The sequence below is a fragment of the Trachypithecus francoisi genome, unplaced genomic scaffold (assembly GCF_009764315.1).
Source record: "Trachypithecus francoisi isolate TF-2019V2 unplaced genomic scaffold, Tfra_2.0 Lachesis_group5, whole genome shotgun sequence".
NCBI lineage: Eukaryota > Metazoa > Chordata > Mammalia > Primates > Cercopithecidae > Trachypithecus > Trachypithecus francoisi.
In genome coordinates this window covers 92,467,393-92,487,301 of record NW_022681470.1, presented here as the reverse complement: position 1 = coordinate 92,487,301, position 19,909 = coordinate 92,467,393, and the positions used below count along the sequence as shown (strand labels likewise).

Below are 19,909 nucleotides of genomic sequence, written 5' to 3'. Positions count from 1 at the left end.
AGGTGTTCCTTGCTTCTAGAGTTCTCTTTCTACTTGTTTGTTTGTTTTTTCTTTGAGATGGGGTCTCACTCTGTCACCCAGGCTAGAGTGCATTGGCACGATCACAGTTTACTGCAACCTCTGCCTCCTGGGCTTAAACAACCCTCCTACCTCAGCCTCCTGAGTACCTGGGACCACACGTGCATGCCACCATGTCTGGCTAATTTTTTGTATTTTTGGTAGAGACAGGGCTTTGCCATGTTGCCCAGGCTGGTCTCGAATTCCTGAGCTCAAGTGATCCTCCCACCTCAGCCCCACAAAGTGCTGGGATTACAGGCGTGAGCCACTGCGCCTGGCCTCTACTTGTTTTTGTCCTTTTTTGATCCCTCCCTTTACTGAGTGGGCTCTATATTTTGCACCTTGAAGCAGGCTTTTTTCTCTAGAAAGCCTTTCCCCTACTCCTTGACTTTATACCAAACCCTGGTTAACACTGACTGGCAACGGTCTTGAACAGATGCATTCTGTCCCTGCCTGAAGTGTACACTCTCTCTCCGATGAGGAGCACTTTTGGACAGCATCCTTAGAGCCTTCTACACATTTAGGAAACAAACAATGTTACTGTGTGATAAAACCTCATATGCATTTGCATGGAAGGAGGACACTAAGGCATGGAACAACTGTTATTGTGCAGCCGCCATTTTTGTTCAACTCTTTCAATGGTCTTCCATGTGTCTTTTGGCTTGTCTCTGTCTACCACAGCCCCATTGGATTTAACCTGCTTTCCTCCCCAATGCGGAGCTTTTCAACAGTACATTAGGGTGAGCAAAGAAAGCCAGAAGGACTATTACCTGTAGAGGTTTGGGTCCTGTGATGCGTTGTGGAGGTGGCAGAGGTGGAGGAGGTGGTGGCTGGGGGATCACTGGCGTGATTCGGGGAGCTCCTGCTGGGAATGGGTCCTGCTGGAGCCCAGAGATGCCCACGGATGAAGGTGAAGAGCCCAAGAGGGTGAGTGCGACATAGGCGCCAGCTAGAGGGAAACAGAGAGAGATTTGCTCCAGGAGTGCTGTTCTGCAGACAGTCCAGCTATACAGGAGGGGGCTGTTCTCCCTTGTCCTGTCATTAAACTCATAATTCTGTAGATGAAGTTCTCCTCACTTTTAATGCCCCACACATTCTCTAATCCCTGCCTTCACGCCTTGCATTGACCCAAGTATTGCTTCCTGCCCTTCCTTCGTGCAGAGACCTCAACTAGAATTCCACTCATAAATATCTGGGAACACACCCCACAGGCCGCCTCAGCAGCCCCGTTTCCCTCTTTATCTCACTAAAGTAAGTAGCCAGTGTCATGCTCCGAGCATACTGCCCACATGGCACAGATCAGGCACTCAGATTCTAGCCCTCTGCTCTCCCCAAACTTCCCACATTCTTCAATTCTCTCTTCAACATTTGTTGTTTCTATTTGAATATTTGTGCAGACTCAATTGTTGGGCCTTCCTGGCTATAAACAGATTATTGTTGCTATTCCCTGCCAAATAGAAAACAAATGAGTAAGAATGCCCATCAGTGGCAGAGTGAATTGAAAGGTATTTGAGGGAGACCTGGTCTCAGTAGGAATGTGGTCTAAATGGGAGTGGCAAAGATGAATGTGGGTAAAAATGAAGATGTCTCATGAGAGCCTAGTACTGTCTCCACTTGAAATAATAGGGAATTGTGGCCATTTAAGTGGATCACGCCATGTTAAGATTAAAGATGTGACTTCAGCTGCCTCACACATCTACAAAGGAAACCTCCTGGGATGGCAGACCTGCCCTTTCCTCCCTGTTTCCTCCCTCTTGGACCATCTGCTCCCCTACTTTAGTTGTCACCTCTCTCCAACTCACATTTGATCAGCTTTACCACTTCCAAGTGTGAGCTATTGGTCACCATGGTGCCGTTGACCTGTTGGAGGGACAAACAGTATTGATTAATGGTGATGAACAGCTAGGGGATCCTTCTGTAAGTTCAAAATGCCACGTTTTTAGGAAGCCATTTTCCAATGCTCTTTAGCCTCCTCTGGTCACTTGTTTACTCAAATCACACTATGAATTTGGTCTCCAGCTAGCCTATGAGTTTTCAAGAATAAAACCTGTGTCTTCATTCCTTAGTTTGTTCATTCATTCACTTATTTTTGGTATACACTTTTCTAACCACTTGCGTCACACACATGTGAATGTCCACTCACCCAGTGTGCTTCCTCCTTACAGAGGACTAAGAAGTCTCTGCACCTAGGATTTCCTTAATGCATCCACTATGTTGCCCAGGCTGGTCTTGAACACCATTCTGTCGAAGAAAGGTCTGAACGACCAGAGCAGGTTACAGTAGTTCAGAATGAGCAAGGACCCCAGCTTGGCATTATATGGAGGAAAGAATATCAACCTGAGAATTGAAGTCTTGGATCCTTCACTAGTTACTAACCCTCCCTCTTAATCTTATTTTGGTAATTTGTGAAATGAGAATAATAAAACTTGTTGTAGAAGTTTGGTTGCTTTAGAGTCAAGAAGGGCCTAAAATACGGAATACAGCTATCCTCCTCCTTACTCTCTCTTATGCTATACCACTATGCTCCCTCGCATGGTACCACTCCTCACTCAGTGGCTGCCTGGCAGTTGGTATCAAGATGAAAGTGTGCAGGATGGGCCAAGGCCAGGAGTGCCCTGCACATCTATTTCCACTGCTGGGAGTGGGAGTGCGTGTTGGGGTCACTCACTTTGATGATCCGGTCGCCCTCTTTCACACCGGCCTTCATGGCTGCACCTCCTGTAAGGAGAAGGCCTGGTCAGCACAGCCCAACAACCTCTTCCACTGAAGCTACACCAAGGTCCCTGTCAGATCACCTCTCCTCTGAAATTTCCTCTTATTTCTCTGTGTTAAGTATCTCAAATTCTGGGTGTACTTTCTATTCTACTCCAGTGACACAAATACTCTAAAGCTAGAGTGAACTATATAAGGTCCCATCTCCTGCTCTTCCTTTCACCAAGATGCCAGACTTTTAATAGCCAGGCCAAGGCAGGAGCGAGGCAGGGCCAGGCTCTGGAAAGAGCACGTGTGCCTCACTCGAATGTGTCTGGATATGTTCCAAGGTCAAATCAGAGTTACTTTTTATTATCCGGGGGGAAAATGAGTTTACTGTATGAAACATAATTGTTAAAATAATAATTAAGAGAAATACAGAGAAAAGGATGAAAACAAGAGTTTCCTAAGTCCTGAGAGGTTCATAAAGATATTCTGGGTGTTCACATCATTAAAGATAACTGTTTTATTTCTTTAAAAAAAAAAACTGTTTTAAGCCATTTACAGTTTCTCTGCTCCTTTATTTTGTAGACAGAGTCTTGCCCTGTAGCCCAAGCTGGGGTGCAGAGGTGTGATCTCAGCTCGCTACGGACTGGATCTTCTGGGCTCAAGTGATCCTCCCAACTCAACCTTCCAAGTAGCTATGGGACTATAGGTGTGTGCCACCATGACTGACTAATTTAAAAAAAAAAAATTTTTTTTTTTTTTTTTTTGTAGAGATGAGGTCTCACTATGTTGCCCAGGCTGGTCTTGAACTCCTGGGCTCAAGTGATCCTCCTGCCTTGGGCTTCCCAAAATGCTGGGATTATAGGCGTGAGCCTCCATACTCAGCACAGTTTCTCCCTTTAAAATGGACCAAAGGAAGAGCTTCTGATGGTGACTGACTGTGAGGTGCTCAAAAGAACATGCTCTTGACTTTTTCAACTTGTCATTCAACTGGAGGCTACAGTGGTTTTGACCACAATATGCTTTGTTTGTTTGTTTTGAGACAGTGTCTCACTCTGTCACCCAGGCTGGAGTGCAGCAGTGTGATTTTGGCTCACTGCAGCCTTGACCTCTCAGGCTAAGCGATCCTCCCACCTTGGCCTCCGAAGTAGCTGGGACTACAGGCATGTGCCAACACACCCGGCTAATTTTTGTATTTTTTGTAGAGACAGGGTTTCATCATATTGCCCAGGCTGGTCTTGAACTCGAGCTCAGGCAATCCTCCTGGCTTGGCCTCCCAAAGTGCTGGGATTACAGGCATGTGTCACCACGGCTAGCCTCATAAGATAGTTTTAAATGATTTATATTCCTAGTTTAATTTATATCCAGGAAGCACAAAAAACACTAAAGCCAAAACAAGTTAATGAGAAGCATAAAAATTACATATTGTACATTTGCCCCAATGTGATCATTAAATCTGTAAGTTGCATTCCTCTGATCAAAACAAAACTCCCACAAAGCCCATCTAAATGTTTCTACTCTAAAAAGAAAAATACAGTGATGACTACATTCCAATTTGGCTTTTCAATACTGGGACTCAAGACTACCCTCATCTAAAGTGTGCTATTTATGGAAGAGTACTTGCAAATAGCTTAAAATTTCGTCTTATACATTCATTTAGAAACTAACATTAAAGAGAACAGAGCTATCTTGCCTGAATGTATGAAACACGTGAGGTGACTTCTAGTAACTTAGTGTTTAAAAAAAAAACTAAACTCTTCAGAGTAAAGGAACTTGAGCAGTTCTCAGACTTCAGCAAGCATGAGAATCACTGGGAATTTTTAAAAAGTATATTTCTTGGACCTCTTGCCAGAAAGCAATTCAGTGTTTCCGAGGTCAGCCCCAAGAAAAAGGATTTCAATCATCTTGGGCTTAGGTGATTCTAATACAAGCAGAACACAGATTATACTTTGAGAAACAGTGAATTTAAAAAACTTAATATGTACCTATAAAAGATAACCGCTGCTTTGCTACTCTTGTGACTTCAATGCCAATCCAAATGAAGTCTCTTCTACTCTCCTCCCCAACACACACACACACGCACATATGCACGCACACACAACTCACACACACACAGACTCTAGAACTCATATTCTCCTTGTAAGCCATCTTTTCCTTCTTTCCTCTCTGGGTCTGACTCTGCTCAGCCTAAGAAAAGGAAGAAGGTAAAGGAGAGCTGAACCTAGACTTCACTGGAGGGGATCCCATATTTTCTGTACCAGATTGACCGGCAGAGGAAAAGTACAAGTTACTGGCAGTTCTACTAACTCTGTCTCACCCTAGTCCAGGAACCCTGAGAAATAAGAAAAGCAAAGAATAAAACTATCTTTTTAGAGCTTCAGCCCAGGATATGCAAAACAAACCTCCCACTGATGTAAGTTTACTCCCAAACATAAGAAGCCATACTTATTTATATCCTTATATGATCCACATACCTCATTTTGGTCATAAATTTGAAATTCTCTTTTCATCTTTCCTGTGAACATATCCCATATCTTCCTCCAAAATCAATGCAAGTCTATTTTCCCTCCTGCTCTGCACTATCAGGAAACCTGCTCCCAATCCTTTCCTTGTGCTCTTGTCTAAGCCAAGCCTAGGATGCTCCATGTCACCAGCCCAATGCTACTTACTGCACTGAAGTTTACTCCTTTTAGGGACACTTCTTTACCCTTTAAGGACTCTTCTACTCCCACTGCCTTTTCTTTTTTTTTTTTTTGAGACGGAGTCTCGCTCAGTCACCCAGGCTGGAGTGCAGTGGCACAATCTTGGCTCACTGCAAGCTCTGCCTCCCAGGTTCACGCCATTCTCCTGCCTCAGCCTCCTGAGTAGCTGGGACTACAGGCGCCTGCCACCACGCCTGGTGAATTTTTTTGTATTTTTAGTAGACACGGGATTTCACCGTGTTAACCAAGATGGTCTCGATCTCCTGACCTCGTGACCCACCTGTCTCGGCCTCCCATATTGCTGGGATTACAGGCGTGAGCCACCGCGCCCGGCCACCCATTGCCTTTCTGATTGTCTTCCTCAGCCTGGACCACCAACAATGGTTCCACTACCTGGCATATGCTAGAGTTTGGACTGTTCACGCCCCTTCTATACACAACTGGTAACTGGATGGATTTGGCTATGATACCCACCCACTCTTCATTTCCTTCCCACCAAATTCCTATCCTGCTGATCTGCTTTTCATTTTCATCTTTCAAACTACTTCTAAAAACCCTGTTTCTTTTAAGAGGGCTTCCCAAATGATCACAAGGAAAATGGCTATGCCTCAAATCACAAACTACTCAAACTTCCAAACACCATTTCCCCTGACATCACATCCAACATATATCATTCATCTGTTTGTAATTTATTATTTAATGTTAATTGTATCAGCAAATGTGCTCTGTAATCATTTGGACCATTGTGCTTGTCTCAGGTTATAAAACTGTAGAAAGTGACCATCTGTGCACTTAGCCAGGTAACATGGAGGTAAATATGAAGAAAGGGGGTCTTTGATTCTTCCACAGAATCTTGTGACCCAGTATGAGGGGCTCCCTTTGATGGCAATCAGACATCTGCCTGATGACCTGACAGCTATTTTGCTGGTTTTTCACTTCCCAGCCAGGGAAGCAAGCACGAGCTGCAATCTCTAGAAATTCTGCCTGGGGGCTTAGCATTAAAGAGGCTTCCCCAGGCACCCATGGAGAACTAGTTCTAGAGTAATTCATTCATGCCCCACAGGAAAGCACGAGTGGCACTGTCACATACATGGTGGCTTTGCAAGAACTGTCCACCGTGGGCAGGAGGGATGCAGCACTCACCAGGCCGCACAGACTGCACCAGAACAATGCGATCCCCACTGACTGTGAAGCCGAAGCCATGCTGGTCCTTTTGGATAATGACACAGCGTTGAACGAGACCTGGGAGGCGGAGAGAAAGGTTGAGTATGCAGTGTCATTGGAAGGTTAGTGTACACATGCCAAGACCAACCCAGGGAAGCCTCAGTGCCTTTCTTCTTCAAGGAGCCTTTTCACATTAACCAAATTCCCTAGACTATTCCTGTCTAAACACTACTGCAGTGACACGCCTCCCTCGGTGGTTGGCAAAACCTATAACTTACTTTGTATTCCAAATAAGAAACTACCCTTCTCTGAGGTGCTAAAATGCTTGTCTCTCACATACATGTCTGTCCCTTTTGGTGTGTCTGGGTGAGACTGGTCAAAGAAGGGGCAGGACTAGGTCTAGCCATCCTCCTGAAGACTAATATTATCGATAAGGAGCCTCCCTGGGTTGAAGCCCAAGTTAGCCTAGAAGTTACATGTTAAGTGACATCCAATGAATGCAGCAAGTGGTATACCAATGCTTGTTGATTCTTTTTATAGAGCTGGGTAACTTATGCAGGGTGTCTTAGGAGTGGTCTCTTGCCAAATCCAGGGAAGGATACATGACAAGAAGAAAACCCTTTTATTTCTGAAATATTTTATTTTATTTCAGAAATAAAAGGGTTTTCTTCTTGTCATGTATCCTTTAAAAAAATATACAGAATTAAAAAACAAAAAGAAACAGAGGTTATGACTACCAAATGTCTCCATCCCTGTGAGTGTATACTAGACATTGCACATGTGTATGAGTATGTGTGGTTGCATCCTGCAATGATTAAAGCGTGGGTTCTAGAGTTAAAACAGAACTGGTTTCAAGTCCTGATTCTGTCCCCAATAAGCTTGCAATCTTGGACATATTTCTCAACCTCTCTGTGCCTCAGCTCCCTCATTTGCAAAATAAAGATAATAAAACCTAGCTTCTACGTTGATGTATGGAGGCAATTTATATAAAACCCATTAACACAATGCCTACTATACATCATGTGCTCAACATAAACACTAAGTTGCTTTACATTTGGAGTATACAGATCTGTCTGTATGAGTGTGCATCTCTGTATCCATGTGTTTTTTTTCTGAGACAGAGTCTTGCTCTGTCACCCAGGCTGGAGTGCAGTGGCACGATCTCGACTCACTGCAACCTCTGCCTCCTGGGTTCAAGTAATTCTCCTGCCTCAGCCTCCTGAGTAGCTGGGACTACAAGCATGCACCACCACACCCGGCTAATTTTTGTGTTTTTAGTAGAGATGGAGTTTCACCATGTTGGCCAGGCTGGTCTCAAACTCCTGACCTCAAGTGATCTGCTCGCCTTGGCCTCCCAAAGTGCTGGGATTACAGGCATGAGCCACCACACCAGACCATATGCTTTTTTTAAAAAAAAGAGATGGAGTATCACTATGTTGCCCGGGCTGGAGTACAGTGGTTATTCATAGGTGTGATTCCACTACTGATAAGCATGGGTATTCTGACCTGCTCCATTTCTGACCTGGGTCAGTTCACCTCTCCTTGGGCAACCCGGTAGTTCCCTGCTCCTGGGAGGTCATCATATTGATGCTGAACTTAGTACAGACACCTGACCGGCATAGCACACTACAGCCAGAGCTCTTGGGCTCAAGCGATCCTCCCACTGGTCTCCCGAGTAGCTGGGAATATAGGCAGGTGCCACCATGCCTGGCTGTGTTTGTGTGTTAATTCCCAAGGAGGGTACCTGTTGTCTCAGAGGCATCCGAAGGCTGGCGATGGTGAGAAGGGGACTTGCGCTCAGGTGCAGAATCTCCCAGAGAAGACAGGCTACTTAACCTGGAGAAGGAGTAAGGAAAGCATGTCAATGAGCTGGGCAGGGAGGGATCAGCCTTGTAGTAGATGGAGGCTCTGTCGAAAGGGGCCCTGAGTCTTGGATAATGAGAGACCAACCTACCCACCCTGTAACCCAATCTGGTAGGACATTAGCCATGTGTACACCACTGGTAACACAACCTATCTGGAATCCTGGGCTGGCAGGGCAAGCATGATCTCTTTAATACCCAGCAAGGTGTGAAGGGAAATAACCCTTCCTGGAGTTAGGCGACAAAGAGACAATAGCAAGCAGGGGATGTGCACACGTATACACGCTTGTTGGGTCTTACCAGGCTGCAATGGGGCTGATGGAACAGAACGGAGTGGCAGAGAAAATGAATGCAAGAAAAAGACAGGAAAAAACCAAACAGCCAGTTAGTTTTAGGTGATGATTTGCAAAGGAAGGGGAGACTAGAGGGAGGGACGAGGTGGGTCAAACACACACAGAGGTCTGCATGAGCACAGCATGGGGCTGCAGTGGCGGTAGCAGAGACAAGCTCCCCATTTAGCTTCATCTCTTTGTCCCTCAAAGTTCCACCTCTTCATAGTGATCTCCAGGAGGGTAAATGGGCGTGAGTACAAGCCCGCTGGGTAACCGGCAACTTGCACACTTTCTAGAACAGAGAGTAGAGGAATGGCCCAAGCCTCTGAAAATTCCATTTATCCTTTGGGTACCATGGGAGAACCGGAACCTGGTCTGTTTGGTGGCAGTATTCCAATCCCATATTCAGCTCCGTTCCCTCAGCCAGCCTGAGGCACTTTGCCTAATTGGAAACTATTAAAGACCCCAAACCTCCAAGTGGTACTGATCACCAAATCAAAGGATTCACTGCTGGATCTCCTCTTCAACTAGGACCCTCACAGGAATAGAAGAAATTTCAGTCATTGCTGTGGCACTCCTTTTTGGAAAAGTGTACAAGTTGCCAGCTCCTGAATCAACAGTTGCTGCCCCTCAGAAAGGGGCAATTCCTATCCTACCTATAGCAAATGACTAAGTAGAAGGCTACTCATGGAAGCAGTGTGTGTGATGGCAAAGCACTGGAAATAATCTAAATGTTCACAATGAGTGACTGGTTAAATACATTACAGCAATATAATGACAAAGAATTCAGTCATAAAAAAGAATGAAGAGCCTCTTTATACACGATAGAGAATGATCTCCATGATACGTTACTGAGTGAAATAAACAAAATACAGAATTATTTGGACAGTTTAAAAAAGTGAGTAAAAGAGAGAATAAAATTATGTGCTTATATATGTTTAAGTATTTGTTTACATATGCAAAAATATCTAAAATATCTCTGGAAGAATACAAAAGAAACCTATAACATGGTTGTCTCTGAGGAGGGAGACTGGGTGGCTGGGGCACAGCAATGGGCCTGCAGGGTTTTATTATATTCTTTGGTACTTCTAAAGTTTGAAATCATGTGAGGGAACAAGTAACTTATAAATATAAAGGAGGGGGTCTTCGTCCCCCCTCACAGTGGCACCCCTCTTACCTGGACAGGTGAGACTGCTTTTTACTGGCTGATCTTTGGATCAGAGAGAGAAGGACATCAAGGAAGAAGAGAGTGTGGGCCCAGGAGAGAGCGATGCAGGACAGGAGGAAGAAAGAGAAAGAAAAACAAAACACGACATAAACCAGACAAGACACTAGAGATGGTTGGTGCAAAGAAAAACCACAACAGAGCCAAGAGTGACCCAGGGGAGGCACCTGGTCACAAGGTGAGCTTACTAACAGCCATGAGCTTAGTAACATCCCCTGTCATTTTGCCGCTTAAAACCTTTTAGAACCTCCCCACCGTACTCAGGAGAACAGTCATCTGTCCTCAGCTAGGCCATTCACCACAGCATCTAACAGGAAGTATAATGCCTGATGCCCAGGGAAGTGCCCTTTGATGTTTTCCACAGCTCCCAGTATCTATCCTTCCTGCAGCTCAAATACCCAACCGAAAAAGCTGTTGTTCACTTGTCTGTAAAGCTGTACAAGCAAGGTTGCAAGGTCCGTGAAAGCAGAGAGGGTCTTGCTGCTGTGGTCCTCAGTGCCTGATGCAGTAGGGGCTCAGTCCTATTCTTGGTCCCTGCTCTTTACTGTCCTCCTTTCACTTGCTATGGTTTCTGGCTTCTGTCTCTGCCTACACTGTTCCTTCCTCCTACATGTTCTGCCTACTTTATTCTCTATGACTGCACAGGGTTATCCACAATAGGCTTGAATTTCTCCTCCTTCCTACTTAAAAAGAAAGCCCATCTTATCTTGGGACACCTCGGGCCTTCTTGCCTTGTTCTTGACCCCACCAGGAAGCTGGTTTCCTATGCCCATATTAAAGCCTAGAAGGTGCACTTGAACCTAAGAACCTGATATGGTTTGCATCTGAGCTGAGGCATAAGCAGTTTCACATAATCAAAGGCAAATGAACCAAAAGGTCCATGTCCCTGCTGTCAACAACTGTTAGGGGCATGGACAAAGACCATTTCAGCAGTCATCAAAAGTTTCTCTAAAATAAAATCACAGGCTAGGGCAGGTATGTGGGGGACAAGGAGTTGGCAACATAAGTATACTCGCAACAGATGCATAATTTTTTTTTTTTTTTTCCCTGAGAGCTTAAAAGAGAGAAAACTACCATTGAACTGAAGGAGGAAGAGATGCCTATGGAAGGCAGGCCTGGTGGACAGAATCAATGGATAGACTATTGTGTCAGCTGGGTTGTAAGTCCGAGTACATATTTGGGAGGAAGACTTTGGAAGGTTAAAAATCTGAGAAACAAGGAAAGGAGAGAGGAAGGTAGTTTGGCGTGAATTGGAGGCTGTCATAGATAGAAAAGACTTTAATGGTGGCCCCTCCCTCTTCCTGATGACATTCTCATCAAAATCTGACAGCAGAGCTCAGATTCTGCTCAGCCTAAACCTGGGGGTATGGAGGCAACCCTGAAGAGTGGAGAATTTCTCCCCAAATTTGTACTCTAAATGGCACCAGTGAGACAGATTTTCTGACCCAACTTCTCAGTTATCCCCTACTGCCAGTCAAAGAAACCCGTAGGTTCTTTATAATCTTTTCCCAGAGTCGCTCCTTTCTTTACGTAATCATTTACAATCATCCCTTTAAGCTACATGTCTAGTGCCTCATGCCTGGATTACTGAAAAAAAAACTCTTTTCCACTCTCCAGTCCATCCAGCACTCCACCACCACAGACTAACTTACCCAAATACTACTCCCTCAGGCCCTCTCATCAAGAACTTATTATCTACACAATCAGATGTGACTCCAATAACCTGGTATTAAAGGACTTTCATCCTGTGGACCCAAATGTCTTTTCAAATTCATCTCTGATTACTTGCCTGCTACCTACCTCTACTGGATCCTAAGCAATGCTGTACTCATTCCCATCTCTGACTTGATAGTTGCCATCCCTTGTCATCTCTGTCCATCTCCTACTACTTTTTCAAGGTCCTGATCAAATGGCATTGACTCCATGAGGAAATCCCTGACCACTGCAGCACACATTTCATTTACCCCAACATTTTATTTTGAAAAATGTCAAACTACATTAACATTGAAGAAGCAGCATGGTGAATATCTATATGCCCTTCATCTAGATTCAGCAACTAACATTTGTCACATTTGCTTTATCTTTCTATGTTTATACATTTTTTTCTCACTTGAAAATTGCAGACATCATGACACTTTACCCCTATTTTAGCCTATATCCCCTAAGAGCATTGAAATTCTTCTATATAACAACAATGCCATCAGCACACCCAATGAGTCTGATACAGTATTATCTAATATACAGTACACATTCAAATTTTCCCAATTGTCTTATTAAGTTCTTTATAGCTATTCTCCAATTGCTTCAATTCAGGAGCCAATCAAAGATCTCGAATTATACTTATGTCATGTCTCTTTCAGATTAATTTAATCTAGAACCCTCCCCACTTTTCTTGGTCTTGTCTCTCATAACACTGACGTTTTGCAGAGTCTAGGCGAGTTATCTTGTTGAATGGCCTACAATCTGGATTCATCTGATGCCTCCTCATGGTTAGATTCATGTTAAACAGTTTTAAGAGACTATTACATAAGTGATGTTGGACAGCTTGTCCCATTTTTGTGATGGTAGGTTTGATTACTTAGGTAAAGTGGTACTCCTGAGATTTTTTTCAATGGTAAAAATCTATTTTCTCATTTGAATTAATGAGAAATCTGTGGGATGATATTTTGAGACTGCAATAGATACTCTGTTTTCCAACATCTCTCATCTAATAGTTTTACTCTCCATAGACGATTCTTGCCTAAAGCGCTTATTTATTGCACTGGTGCCTGCAAAATGGCAATTTGCTAATTCTATTATTCCTTCTACATATATTAGCCAGTAAGCTTTTACAAAAAATGTCATCTCATCTCTTTTCTGGAGTAGTGCTATGAACTCACAGATCTTGTTTCTCCCCCCAAAGTAATACATTATACTCTATTACCCTTAAAAAAAAAAAAGTTTAAAATGTTCCAATTTGACCAGTGGGAGCTTCTGAAAGCCAGCCCCTGTGTCCTTTTAACATGTCACCATCTGTCTTTGATCATGTCCTTGCTTTCTGGCACAAAAAGGTACTCCAGGCTCACCTTGTACTTTCCCTATGCCAGACCGGAAATCAAACATTTCTCCAAGGAGCCCTGTTCCTTTTAGCTGGAAATGCATTTAGAAACAAGATCTGGCTGCTAGGTACTCATTGCTGCTGAGCTGTCCCTCGTTCCAGGCCCTTTTAATGGACAAGAGCTAGAAAAATTTATTATACATTTTTGAGTTCACATTGGTATCTCCAATTTGAACTCAACACAACAGGGTTCTTCATCTTCCCCATTCCATATTGCATCTTCCTTTTCTCATATTGAGAACCCCGTTCCTAAACAATACCAATATATTTACTCACTGCTCAATTCAATATGCAGAAAAGTTAGTTCCTGGAGTTACTATATCAATATCGCTAGTAACAACAAACCTATGAAGTTCAAGGTTTTCTTGCAGTTCTTTTTGTCCTCAGACTATATCCCAGTACCATCAGTAATGTGTGTGAAAATTTCTGGGTTAATCTGTTGGGTTTTTTGTTTGTTTTGTTTAGTTTTTTTAGACAGGGTTTCACTCCATCAACCAGACTGGAATGCAGTGGCACGATTACAGCTCACTGCAACCTCTGTCTCCTGGGTTTAAGTGATCCTCCTGCCTTAGCCTCCCAAATAGCTGGGATTACAGGCAAACATCACCACGCCTGGCAAATTTTCATACTTTTTGGAGAGATGGGGTTTCGCCATGATGCCCAGGCTGGTATTGAACTCCTGGGCTCAAGTGATTCACCTGCCTCGACCTCCCAAAGCACTGGGATTACAGGCGTGAGTCACTGTGCTCAGTCTTAATCTATTTTTATGTTATCAATTTGAGATATATTTAGGTTTCTTTTTATATTTGTACTGAATTTTAGGGTTTGCTTTTTTTCAAGCTTATCTATTTCATTTTTTGAATATATTAAACATTTACATGGTTGAAAATCAAAATGAAATTTTAAAAGTATATTCAGAGGTATACCTATTCTTTCTCCCCATTCCCCAAGTAACCATTTTCATTTGTTTTTGGTTTCCTTGCTGTGTTTCTTCTTGTAAAACTAAATAAACACCGATACATATTCTTATTTTCCTTTCTTCCTTACGCAACAGGTAGTATTATCCCCTTTTGCGCTTTGCTTTTTTTCACATACAGTATCTGCAGAGTAACCCGCAGAACTCTTCCTCTTCTTTACAATGCAGCCCGCATTGGCGCACACATTCTCCCCTCCTCCAAGGCTCCCTGTGTCAGTCCTGCCTATCTGCTGGAGGGCAGAGGTTGCAGTGTGGACTTCCCGGTATGCCTGAGTGCAGCACAAGGCACAAGCAGGTGCTTTCTAACTATGCATCCACATGTTCCTCTCCCCAGCCTACAGGGTGGGCAACAAAGCAAGGACATGCTTGGTGACCTTCCAGAGAGACCACATATCCTTTTTGTTGGCCTGTGGTGTGTCTGTGTGTGAATGTGTATGTGTGTCTATATTTTGAAAGTTAGTTGCTAAGCAATAAAATACAGATTTCTGACTTCTCTTGAAAGGTCAGTCAGAAGTTCTGGCATCCTCAAGCTTACGGTCTCACATAGTGACAATCAGCTGAAAATGTGTGGTGGCAGCCCTCTCCAGGTGAGCATACCTTACCTTTCGCAGTCACCACTGCCCATAGCTTACACTGCCCACTGCTTCACTCAGACCCCTACAAAGTATACGAGTTCGAACTTAAGGTGGCCAAACAGGACTGGCTTCTGGAGTTTAAAGAAACAAAGATAAGCAAACAACATTATGTCCTTTCCATCTGCCAATGGGAGGTTCCTGGTCAGCTCACTCCTACCCCATCACAAATATGTAAATGAGGACAAGGCCTAGAACATCCACATTCTGTGGTAATAATGAAAAAGTTCTTACTACCTACCAGGTGCTGTGCTAAGCACTTGATATAACCTAATCTAATTCAATCCTCACAAGTCTGCTGAAACAGGGAGTGCATCCCCATTTTCCAATACGTGAACAGAGAGGTTAAATAAATGAAGTTAAGATGTGCATAAAGTTGGTGTGACTTCAACGTCTGTGCTCCTAAACAAAAAATTATATGACCTGTATATGCCACATGTAGATTTGCTTGGTCTTTATTTTCTCTTTTACATACATACATACATACACATTCAAGACATATACACATATATACATCACATGTGCCCACACACATATAATATATATATGACATGATTAAAGATATATATAATACACATATGCTATATAAGTATATAAATACATAATACACATACATAAGATAGATGGATAGAGAAAGAGAAAAAAGCACACTATACACAGGCTGAGCTAGGTCTTCCTGAGTCTGGGGCAAAGTAATATTCCTGGGCCCTTCCCTAAAGACAAGAGCAGTAAACCAGGAAACAGCCACCCTACCAGGACCTTAGCTCCAGATAAAGTCCATACTTACAGAACTCTGACCTGGTCTTACTGGTTGGTTTCCCTTATCTCCCAGGGTGGAGTTTTCAGCAGGCTCCTGGGCACCCTAACTTTCTATGGATTCTGCCTCCGGGTAGAATTTTCCCTCTGGTCTGAGGCTGGCAAACACACCCTCCTAGGCTTGCATATCCCTACAGTAAGGGCTATGAGGAAAGACGCCTGTTTGCAGACAACCTCTGGTGATCTGTAAGTATCAATCCCTCATCTCTTAAACTAGAGGATAGACAAATGGTCTCTGGCAGTGCACCAGAAAAGGTTCACACCTCAGTTGGATCACTTCCTAGCTATCCAGTAGCATGTGAATCACTTGAGGCCCCACCCTCAGGGATCCAATTCAGCAGGTCTGTGGTGTGGAATCTACTTCACCAAGCAGCCCAAGCCATTCCTTATTCAGAGGACCGCAACTTGGAGAAACTCTTGAAACAAGTCCCTTAATATCTGAGTCTATCATCAGTCTATCATCTTTCTTATCTGCAAAATGAACACATATTGATATCATCTGTTAGTCTGTCTTCTCTTTTAGACTTTAAGCCCCTGAGAACAGGGACCTTGTATCACCAGCTGAGTTCCAGCACAGCCTGCTGCACAGTGAGGGTCACTCCAAACATGTTGGCTGAAGGACCATACATGTCCTTTCTTTCTTCCAGGGCTGATGTGAGGGCAAAAAAGATAATATTTGTTAAGTACTTTGAAAGTGTAAAGCCCTTTACAAATGGTTTTATTGTGTTTTTTTGCTGTTTTTTTCCTTTCCCCCAGGTGTACAGTAGGTGACCTATGCTTGAAAAATGTCAGGCGTGAGGGGAACAGAACTAGAATGAGTGAGTGAAAAATACCCCCAGGGTGTTCGATTCTAGGTAGGGCAGGGCCAGTAAACCTCACCTTTCTACTTTCATGAAGGTCTTAGACAAGAAGAGATTTTGGGATTTGTTTGACTATCAGAGTAGACAACTTGGCAGGCAGTTGTGTGTGGAGAAGGGACGCAGAGAACTGGTGTATTGAGAAGGCTGCTTAGCTTGATTCAACACTGAATACTCAGCACACAGGCCATGTGGTATGGTTTCAAAAGCACAACTTTAGGAGTCAAAATACTGGCACAAGCTCAGGCTCAGCCCTTTCTTGGCTATGCAAGTCATCCAACCTCTCCAAACCTTAGTTTCCCAATAACAAATGTGGATAATACTACCTTTCTCAAAGGGTAATTGGGAGGACTAAATCACCTTCACTGATACCTCAAAGCTACAACAGTCAAATTGCAATCAATCTCCCCCACCCTGCTCGTTTCCTCCTCAGTAAAACACTGCGGTGCAATTGCTCATGCCAGAAATCTGAGGTTATCTTTGACATCTCTCTGCAAATCCAATCAATCGACAAGTCCTACTGATATGACCTCCTAACATTCCTGAAATCCATCTACTTCTCCCCCTCTCTGCCACCACGATGATTTAAGACACCATCATCTCTCACCTAGAAGAACTGGCCTCCCCACGTCTACTCTAGCCCCCACTCATTCTTACACACAGAGTGATCTTTTAAAGAGAGAAATTAGAGGATATACACTCTTTCATGGTTTCCCACTGTCCTTGTATGAAGTTCCAAATCCTGCACATGGCTACCAGGTCCTTGGTGAGGTCTCATGCCTATTCTCAAGCCGTATCTGGTCACTCTACCTCTCAATCACTGTATTTCAACCTCAGGGGCCTTCTCTCCCACCTTGGCCTGGGGAACCCACACTCATTCCTCAGGGTTCAGCTTAAGTGTCTCTTTCTCAGACACTTCCTGTGTTGGATCTCCCTGAAATTTACCTTTGTAATGTGCCTAACTCAATAGTAACTACACTATTGTTTGGGTGCCTATCTTTCTTTCTTTTCTTTTCTTTCCTTTTCTTTTCTTTTCTCTTTTTTTCTTTTCTTTTCTTTTCTTTCCTTCTTTCTTTCTTTCTTTCCTTCCTTCTTTTTTTTTTTTTTTGACAGGATCTCACTCTGTTGCCCAGGCTGGAGTGCAGGGGTGCAATCATGGCTCACTGCAGCCTCGATTTCCTGGGTTCAAGCTCAAGCAATCCTCCCACCTAAGCTCCCTGAGTAGTTGCCCGGCTCTTTTTTTTTTTTTTAATAGAGATGAGTTCTCACTATCTTGCCCAGGCTGATCTCAAACTCCTGGGCACAAGTGATCCTCCGCCTCAGCCTCCCAACGTGCTGGGATTACAGGCATGTGCCACTGTGCCCAGCCTGTTTGGGTGCTTTTTTTAAATGTCTGCTCTTTTCCCACTTAATGATAAACTTCATGTATCTTGTTCTCTAGAGCACAGAGCAGCTCCAGAACACAGTACATAGTAGATATTCATTAAATATGTGTTGGAAGATGAAATCAGATATAGGTAACAGATCTTTAGACATCAAAATATCATAAGCATATACTTATCACAGCAGTTGAGAGAAACATTTTTGAGTGACCTCCACAATGCATATAAATTAGGATTAAATTCATAATTTCATAGTTTTAACAAAGACTAATAAAGTAGAAGGGTGTTAACATTTCCATGGACTTAGGCGGGGAGTATGACTGGTGACCCTGTAAGAACTGTTTAAGCTCCTAAATTCTTCAATGCCCCAGATTGCTAGAATTGAATTCTGCACATAAGACAGTGAAGCATCAACTAGATAAGAAACTGCATGTTCAAGTGTGTTGGTAGTTACAAAGTAGATTTGGGGAGGGGATGGCCAAAGAAGAAATCAGAGAGGAGGTGGACTTTAACCAGAGCCTTGGAGGAAGGGGAGGATTCTGACAGGTAGCTATGCTGTGGAAGGACATTCTAGGGGAGGAAGCAGCAGAAGGCAGAGGGAGGACACACGGACTCTGGGGAGGCTGTCAATGCAATATGGGAGTGAAGGGGATAGATCTCACAACAGGGAGTGTAACAGGAGATAAAATTTAAAAGACATGGGTCTCGGTCCTGATTCTGCCACTTACTAGCTGGCTGAGCTTAGGAACCTCTCTCTCTCTCTTTTTTTGAGACAAGGTCTTGCTCTGTCATTCAGGCTGTAGTGCAGTAGTGTGACCATAGTTCACTGCAACCTCCAATTCCTAGTCTTAAGTGATCCTGCCGCCTCAACCTCCCAAGTAGCTGGGATTACAGGTCTGCACCACCACATCTGGCTAGTGAAAAAATTTTTTTTTGTAGAGATGGGGTCTCCCTTTGTTGCCAGGGCTGGTCTTGAACTCCTAGGCTCAAGCAATCCTCCCGCCTCAGCCTCTCAAAGTGCTGGGATTACAAGTGTAAGACACTATACCCAGCCAGGAACCTCTCTTACACTTTTTGAGCCTTATAATTCACCTGCCCTGTCCTACCTATCTCACACAGCTGCTATGAGAATTAAGTGAGATAAAGTATGTCAAAAGGTTCTGCAAATACTAAAGTAACATATCATTGCTAGGGAGTATGATGGAGGGAAAAGACAGGTTATGGAGGGCCTTAAATGGTATCTAAGAATTATAGATTTGATTCTTTACAGATGGGGGAGCTGTTGAAGGCTTTCTCGAAGGAGTAATAGGATCAGGTTTAGCCTTTAAAAAGATAAGTCTGACTGCAGTGACTAGAGTGGCCTGGAGGAGGAAAGGCTGGAGGCCCAGAGACCAGCTGCGGCAAAGCAGATGTGCACCTGAAAGACAGCAATGCTGTGGAATGCTCTAGAAAGCACAGGTGAGTGACAGACTGCTGAGAGTGGGTTACTAGGAGCTGCCACCGGGAGCACCCTCTAGCCCTGCACTGTCTTAACAGGAACCACAAGTCACGTGTGGCTAAGAGCACCAGAAATGTGGCTGGTTCAAATTGAAATACACTGTATAAAATGCACATCAGAGTTAGAGTTTTAGTTAAAAAAAAAAGTCTCAAGAACATTTTATATTATATAAGAGTATTTTGAATATATTGGGTTAAATGAACTATATCATTAAAATTAATTTCACCTTTTTTTTTTTTTAACTATGGCTACTAGAAAATGTTAAATTAAACATGGTTTGCATTATCTTTTTATTGGACAGCACTGGTCTGGCCTCCTTTGGCCACAGCTGCACCACACTTCCACCTTCTCTCCTGTGGTGAGGCCTCCTCGCCCTTCAGAACAGTCAAAGAAAACTAGAAGCCTGCCCAGAGTCATCACTCCAAGAACTTCTGTCTCCCACAGCACCTGGTATATATTTCTGCCAAAGCACCTCCTCCCACATTGTCGACCTCTCTCCTTGTTCGCTGGACTGTGAGTTCCTAAAGAGGCACACCAAGCTCATCTGTTTCCCAGGAAGGAAGCAGAGCCCGGCTCTGAGGGCACCATCTTCATCCCTTAGTAGAGAACAAT

At 43.7% G+C, this 19,909-nt stretch overlaps 1 protein-coding gene across 14 annotated transcripts in view; it reads right to left on the bottom strand.

Annotated features, from left to right (window-relative positions):
* ARHGEF11 (Rho guanine nucleotide exchange factor 11) overlaps positions 1-19,909 on the bottom strand; it is a 112,326-nt gene that overhangs the window by 42,427 nt on the left and 49,990 nt on the right. For 7 of the 14 annotated variants that reach the window (XM_033199912.1, XM_033199920.1, XM_033199914.1 and 4 more), the window contains exons 2-7: positions 9,992-10,024; positions 8,365-8,456; positions 6,600-6,698; positions 2,726-2,775; positions 1,860-1,917; positions 828-1,006 (exon numbers count right to left, since the gene is read on the bottom strand). In XM_033199912.1, the coding sequence (XP_033055803.1) occupies positions 828-1,006; positions 1,860-1,917; positions 2,726-2,775; positions 6,600-6,698; positions 8,365-8,456; positions 9,992-10,024 (511 nt within the window). Of the gene's footprint in view, positions 1-827; positions 1,007-1,859; positions 1,918-2,725; positions 2,776-6,599; positions 6,699-8,364; positions 8,457-9,991; positions 10,025-14,714; positions 14,753-19,909 lie in introns of those variants that run through there. The other 7 variants (XM_033199915.1, XM_033199917.1, XM_033199919.1 and 4 more) reach the window with 3 other exon arrangements.